Below are 7,544 nucleotides of genomic sequence, written 5' to 3'. Positions count from 1 at the left end.
AAAAAAAAATGTATTTTCAATTTTTTATTTTTGTGGTTCAGTTTGAAATCAAACTGTCCATTTGCACGCCCCTACCATCATCAATACTGAATCCACTCTTTATAAGAACTTGAAGTATGTGGGTAATTCTACATTTAATAAGTATAAATTGAGTAAATGACATATAATGAGAAATTAAAATTTAACTCATTATAAACTTAAATATTAAATGAATTACTAATTAAATTTGATTAATTTACTTATAGAATCGAGATTCTTAACAACGAGTCTACTATCTCAATTCAGAGAGATTCTAATATTTAAAAAAAAAAAAAAAAAAACCCTTAATATTTTGTTTACTTAGTTTCAAAAAAAAAAAAAAAAAAAAAAAAGAAAAACTCAAAAAAATCCTCCTTCACAAAAAAAAAAAAGGGTAAACAATATTTTGTACGATGTAAGATTTGTGAGTTCCCCATCTATTTTGGACGATGTAGAATTCATTACAGAAGAAAATAGATATTGACAAAAAGAAAAAGAAAAGGAAAAGTAGAAAAGACAAGCTACTGAAATGAATCATCAAAAGCCTCTAAATATGCTTCCCGCTAAAAAAGTACACTTGTGACGCTACTTTCACTGTTCAAATCGTCATCCATGTAAGCTCTATTAATTAGCCCTCTCGCTCATCAATCCTTCTTGTACCGGACCGGTGATTTTCCCGCAACTTCTACGGATAGTGATATCATCATGAGCGGGACAACAATCGTCAGGGATACAAGAGGATATTATTGCAGCCAATGCCGGCAACGGTTTTCCATCACAACAAATAATATTGGAGAAATCAAATGCCAATCATGCCAAAGAGTGAGTTCCAAGTTTAGTTCGAGTCCGAGTCCGAGTCCGAGTCTGAGTGCGCATTCCAGTCCGAGACTGAGTCCCAATTCGGGTCCGAATGCGAGTCCAGGATCTGGTAGAGTTCTTTGTATCGACCAATGCAAGAATAAGTTTTTTCCTCATCTTCATCGTAATTCTCGCAGTAATCCAGAAATTACTGGTAGCAAGTTATCTTCTTCTACATTGAATACTAATCCTTCTGCTTTGAGTTCTTCATCTTCGAGTCATCGATCGGGTCAACCTAGGAAACGTGCACTGCTTATAGGAGTGACTTACAAGCAATGGAAATATAGGCTTAAAGGAACTGTTAATGATGTCAAGCGTATCAGGAATATGTTGATTGATCAATTTGCATTTCAGAAAGAGAACATTCTTGTTCTTACAGGTACTTATTATTCTTTTCTTGATTTATTATTATTATTTTTTCTTTCTGGTTCTTTAGGTGAAGTCTGGCTTCTACATTCATGATCTCCACCTTCAATGATCTTTCAGTACTCTAATAAATGAGTTAAAATAGTAATTATTTTGATTTTGATTAAACACAAGATTAATTTAAAGTGATTAATTAATGCAGAAGAGGAGATAGACAAAGAGCTAAGTCCTACAAAGAAAAACATTCAATCGTCATTAAAATGGCTGGTGGAGAATTGCCGGGATGGTGACTCTCTTGTGTTTTATTTCTCGGGTCATGGCTTGCGACAACCGGATTTCGATAAGGATGAACGTGATGGGTTTGATGAAACTATTTGTCCAGTTGATTTCTTGGAAGAAGGAATGATTCTTGATAATGACATAAATTCCGTCATCGTTCAGCCACTCCCAAAAGGTGTCACTCTTCATGCGATTGTTGATGCTTGTCATAGTGGAACCATTCTTGATCTTGTCCACGTCTACGACAAAGTAAAGTAAGTTTTCCGATATTCGAAGCTCACTTACCTTACTAATCCGGTTGATGAGAATGTTGTGGGATCCCTCCATCACGTGGGACCCACGCACATGGTTTAAATATATATAAAAAAAAAAGAACATCTCGTGTGGGTGAGCTGTGTCCACATGAGCTGTGAAGGAGTTGTGAAGGAGTTGTGGAGGAGTTTCTTCTCCTATAAATAGGAGAAGAAACTGATTCGATATACACAACAAAAACAAAAAAAAAAAGAAATATAAATACATTTCAAAGAAGTGTATAATTTTATGAAAAGGGTCCTAAAATTTGAAAAGAGAGAAAATAGTGAGGATTATAATTTTTGGGGTGTTTTTGGGGAAACACTTAGAGTGCCACTATTTTTTTAATCTCTTTTGTACCTACTATTTTTAGTGGAAGAATTATTCGGAGTTTTTGTCCCGTGGACGTAGCCCATAACAAGTGAACCACGTAAATCTCTGTGTCCTTATTTTTCATCTGACATTTACGGTAATTATTTAATTTTTACTGTGGTTATTATCTCTAGTGGATTCGATCGTCAATATCCAATACGTAATTATTGGAGGTAAATGTGGTAATAGTAATTTAAATTTTTATTGACGCTATTAACTTTTATTGTCGGTAATTTTTATTTTACTTCTACCACCGACATTTCCGCAGGCGCCACTCGGGATCAGTTATAATCCCAACAGAGAATTTAATATTACGAAGACTCAATTATTTAGTGAATTGTGATACCAATTAGAATATTGTGGACTAAAAATGCAAAAGTTCTTTCTTGAAACAGAAGGAAATGGATGGATAACAGCCCTCCAAATGGTTCTTGGAAGCACACAAATGGTGGATTGGCAATTTCTATAAGTGCTTGTGAAGATGATCAAATGGCTGCCGACACCACAGTAAGAGATTTATGCATCAGTATTATTACTAATTAATGAATTCTAACTTTGTTATAATTATTTAGGGTCGTGAGATTTTTAAATTTCAGTCTAATTTACATGTAAAATTAAAAGTAAAAAAAAAAATAATTAGGGGTTATATTGTTTTACAAATTGCAGGCTTTCAATGGAAAAGAAATGAATGGTGCTTTAACGTACATTTTAGTAGAAATTGTGAAGAAACACCCAGGACCAACATACGGTGACTTAATTGACATGATACATGAGACCATTGACAAAGTTAATAACAGTGGTTGCGGTTTGTCAAAGGTTGTAAGAACAATGTTTAACAGCAAATTATTACAGGTTAGCTTTTTTTGTTTTGAAATTGTGATGATAAGTTTTTCTAATAAAAGACAACTATAATATATATACACACACAGTTTCACCCCTTCAATTTTATGCTATTTAATGCATTTTCATCCAAATTTCTGATATAGTAGTATTTGATTTGTGCAGAAGCCTCTCCTTTCAGCTTCTGAAGAATTTGATGTTTATAAAAAACATTTCATTTTGTAAATCATTAAAGCACCAAATCAGCTTCCTTTCAACAGAGAGTACAATTAAATTGAATAAAAAGGGCAAGAAAATCAAATCAATCAGCAATAATAATTAAGATTTTCATGAATTGATAATCTTTCACAACATTTCCTTTTCTTTTCCTGCTCAATCCAAGCACACGATGTTTGGAAAGGAAAAAGAAGAGAATATATATTGTTAGTTTGTGATTATTCAATTAATTTTGTTATCATTTTTTTTTTTTTTTTTTTTTTTGGGTACGGGTGAGTAAATTGATTGTTGTCATGAAATGAAAACAATTTTATGTTATAAAGAGCAGTTATGGATTCGTCCTTTGCATATATATTATTATTGAGGTATACTATGAATGCTGGCTCAAGTACTCTAGGCTCATATAGGGATCAACTCTTCTAACATAGCAATTTTCGTACCCAAAATTCAAACAGGGACATTTAAATAATTAAGGGAAAATGAGTTTCAACTACTTTGTTCCCGATATTGATAGGTAATTCTACTGTCACTAAGCTAAAACATATTAGTTGTATATAATAAATGTTGAAAATAGCAAGAAAAGAAGATTTAGATTACTAATTTTATGTCTGAACAACAATGAAAAAAAAAAAAAAAGAATTAAAATTTTGTTGGAGTTGCTTATAGGTTCCTTGTAACCTATACTAAACCCAAGTCCAAGACAATATTAAAATTTTAGAATTTATATCCTATTACTGCTGTATTATCAGTAATTAAAATTTTGATATAAACAAAATCAAAATATCAATATTTAACCAACAAGTGTTGGTTGGAGTCAATTTCTGTTTGGGTAAAAACACAAGTTCGATGGAAAACTCCTGGTTATACCAAAAAAAAAAAAAAAATTTACACTTAATCTTTGAAGAATACTCGATTTAATCAAATATTTGACTATAATTTAATTAATTTCAAGAACAATTAATATGGATGATTTCATTTTAAAGGATATTAATATAAAGATATATTAAAAAAACATTATTTAATTTGATTGATCCAGTTCTCGGCCATTGAAGATCTGAAAGCTTCTTTATTTAATTATTATACTGGGTTAAACCTGAGATTGCCGTTCTGGTGGCTGTTTTAGAGGCTATGGAACTAGCTAATTTGCAGTGTACATGGATTTTGCATTACAAGGTTCCTCTAAAGCAAGTTTTTATTTCACCGTTTAAAAAGAAAGAAAGAAAGAAAATGGTCGCTGTCTTGAGTTACTGCTTTAACAAAATTAGCTTCACTTTAAGTCATCTTTTTCTTTTCTTTTTGCATTGTTTCTTTTTCCTTTTTTGACTGTATATGAGAGAGGAAAACTGAAATCAATGGTTAAGGTAATCAAACAACAAGAGAATGTATAGAAATCAAATTATTTATTTAAGCCTCATTGTGACAATAAAATTTAAGAACTGAATGAAGAGAGCCCAAGGTGAACCCTACTGCTTTCTGGGCGAAGAGAGTATATGCGTAAAATTTATTTCTAAAAATAAAGAAACAAAATACAAAAATACAAATTGTATTTATAAATAAGTGGATACAATCTCTACATGGAATCTTCTATTATAATGAAGATTATCATCTGATTCTTCTCTTTATTGTCGTGGATAAAATTCAAGGGTCGAAACGATTTGATCTTGAATACGATTAAACTGTCAAAAAGACTTGATGTTGAATTGATGTAGAATAAACTTTTGAAAATTCAAGGATCAAAGAGACTTGATCTTGAATTGGAATTGAAAGAACATTGATTGGTTGGATTTGGGATAGAGCTTTTGTAGTCTTGAATTTGACAGAGCTTTGAGGTTTCTTTTTTCTCTTTCTCTTTATAGGTTTGTGTTTCTCTTTATATGTCTGTGTATATCCCGTACGTGAAGAGAGACATTCTATTTATAGTGATTTGAGAAAGCTCCCTTGCCAAGTAAGTAATTTGATCGGTCCACTTGGCAAACTCTCATTGGCTGCTGTTGCATCACTTTAACTTATATAGACTTCTGACTTATTCGCTAAGATTTAATTTAATTGGTCCACTTGGCCAATTTTAATTTGATTTTACTGCATTTTTTATTTATACAGTAAATAATATTTATCCAATAATATTATTTAAATATCCATTTAAATATTTTGGTTGGTTATTGAAACAAATTATTTAATTTAACTAACCAATAATTTAATTGGCTAATTAAATAATTAAATTAACTTAATAAAATTTTGGTCTCTGCAGAGCGTCCAGTTGATACTCAAAACAAAAATGAGTTTTTGCCAAAAAAAAAAAAAAAAAAAATTGATCTGCTTTCTTTGGCCCTTTAATTTTGGAGTCTGGCTCCGCCGGAATAGTATTGGAATCTTCATTACAAGTTTGAACCCTAATTAAAGTGAAATTAATAAACAAAAATTAATGCTATAATTTTACAGATTTACGAAAATAAATGAAGCATTTGATGAATTGATACCAGGATTTCGTTATAATTAAAAAAAAAAAAAAAGTAATGTAAAAAGAACCAAACGAATGGATAAAATAAATTGTTCCTTATACCTTGGATATAGTTTCTCTAATAACCTAACTTTTTACTGGTTTTAAAATAATAAAATAAATTCATTTTCTCCATTAAAAAAAAGAATGGATAAAAGATGGATGTACGATACCAAATAAAATAAAGAGAAGTGCATCTGATTCTGTCTTAGGCGACAGAATGAAGAAATGAATGAGAAGAAAAGGGGACATAACTGTAAATAAAAACTGAAATCTAATCAAGAAATATTGGACATGTATCTTATAAGGCAGTCCATTATCCCTTCAGAATCCTGGAAAGAACTTGCATATGACATGTCCTTTGCCTTTTCCGATAAGGCTTTGATTCTTTTACATTGGGTGGAAGAAAGCAATGAAATGTTTTTTTCTTTTTTCTTTTTTTTTTTCAAGTTATGTAATGGAAATTTTCCTCTCATTTTCATAAATAATATTTGTTAAATTGATAGTAGGTTTGAACTCATAACTCTGTGAAAAATAGAAAAAATAACTATAATATGATGGAATTTAATGATTATCATTTAAAATCTAAATCAACCATAATATGATAATATTTTAAATTTTAAGATTTTTAATTTAAATTACTTTATATTCCTTATCTGCGATTGTTTTCAAAGTTCTCCAAATTAAAATTTACTTTAAATAATAAATCAAAAAATTTCTAATCTAAAATATGGATTGACATATAGTTAGTCGTGAAATTTTGATATAACTTTATAGTATAAGAATTTCAGCATTTATATTATTTAGGGCTTAACATTATTTCGTATATTAAGTTACGAAATGACCAAGGGCAGTGCGTTGGTGGAGGCTGTGTCGCTGCTGGGAATGTAGTCAGCACTTATGGCTGAGCTTATGGGAATCCGTGAAGCTTTAAGTTGGCTAAAAAGGAAGGGGAGAATGGCTGACGGGGAAGGGGATTGTCTTGTGGTAATTCAGGCTATTCAGCAATCTTTTAGTGATAATTTGTATTTTTGATGTTTTACTTCATGATTGTAGGACTTTTATCAATGAGTTCACGTCATTTTTTTTTTAATTTTCGAAGAATTTAGTGAACCAGTATGTCCATTTTATAGCAAGTGCTGCTGTTTATATATCTGATTTATTGGAGTGGAGTATTGTGATGTTTTGTTCTTCTATGCTAATAATATTTAAGCAACATTTCCATTCAAGAAAAAAAAAATACTGGTAATTAATGCAAATTTTTTTTTTTTTTTTGTTTTCTAACAATACATAATACAAAAAAACACAATTAATGAAGATATATAAATGAATCTTTTTATCCATTTGATATTGTCTCTCTCACTAAATAATTAACAAGATACCTAGTCCATTCTTTTCTTTTGTCACTATATATATATTAACAAATTTTCAAAAAAAAAAAAAGAAAAAAAGAAAAAAAAATTGATTGTCTTCAGCCAGATGTTAAAAGTTACTGTTCAATAAGGTCATTCTCAATTACTATTCAGTGGTGGCAGTTGTTTTCTTGATGATGAACAATGTCATTTTATGCCATGATCAAATGGATTTTCCGGAATATTATGTTCATAAAGAAACATGGAATTGGCATCCAAAGTTCATCTGAACAACCTTAAATCTATGACTAGATTAAGATACCAATTGCTAATTATACAACTTTACAATATATATAAATTAAAAGAATCTTTTATTACAAATTTCCAATTAATCCACAAAAGCAAAAGATAAAAGCTTGCATATAATTATATTCTTTTCTCATCTCCAGAAATGT

General features: G+C 30.2%; 1 protein-coding gene across 1 annotated transcript; it reads left to right on the top strand.

The window, feature by feature from the left end:
• Positions 1 to 544: 544 nt before the first annotated feature.
• LOC105631717 (metacaspase-1) lies at positions 545 to 3,592 on the top strand. The gene is made up of 5 exons (XM_012213889.4): positions 545 to 1,255; positions 1,445 to 1,775; positions 2,580 to 2,691; positions 2,851 to 3,036; positions 3,190 to 3,592. The coding sequence occupies exons 1-5, from the start codon at positions 724 to 726 to the stop codon at positions 3,247 to 3,249; spliced, it is 1,221 nt and encodes a 406-aa protein (XP_012069279.1). The 5' UTR covers positions 545 to 723; the 3' UTR covers positions 3,250 to 3,592.
• The last annotated feature ends 3,952 nt before the right edge of the window (positions 3,593 to 7,544 follow it).

The sequence above is a fragment of the Jatropha curcas genome, chromosome 6 (assembly GCF_041381405.1).
Source record: "Jatropha curcas cultivar XTBG-Jc1 chromosome 6, XTBG_Jcur_1.0, whole genome shotgun sequence".
In the NCBI taxonomy this organism is placed as follows: Eukaryota; Viridiplantae; Streptophyta; class Magnoliopsida; order Malpighiales; family Euphorbiaceae; genus Jatropha; species Jatropha curcas.
This window is presented reverse-complemented; position numbering and strand designations above follow the sequence as displayed.

Excerpts from the sequence above, each read along its gene's own strand:
- LOC105631717 (XM_012213889.4), top strand. The coding sequence starts at position 724 with ATGAGCGGGACAACAATCGTCAGGGATACAAGAGGATATTATTGCAGC. Across the intron at positions 1,256-1,444 it reads GAACATTCTTGTTCTTACAG|AAGAGGAGATAGACAAAGAG; the intron begins GTACTTATTATT and ends TAATTAATGCAG. Across the intron at positions 1,776-2,579 it reads CACGTCTACGACAAAGTAAA|AAGGAAATGGATGGATAACA; the intron begins GTAAGTTTTCCG and ends TTCTTGAAACAG.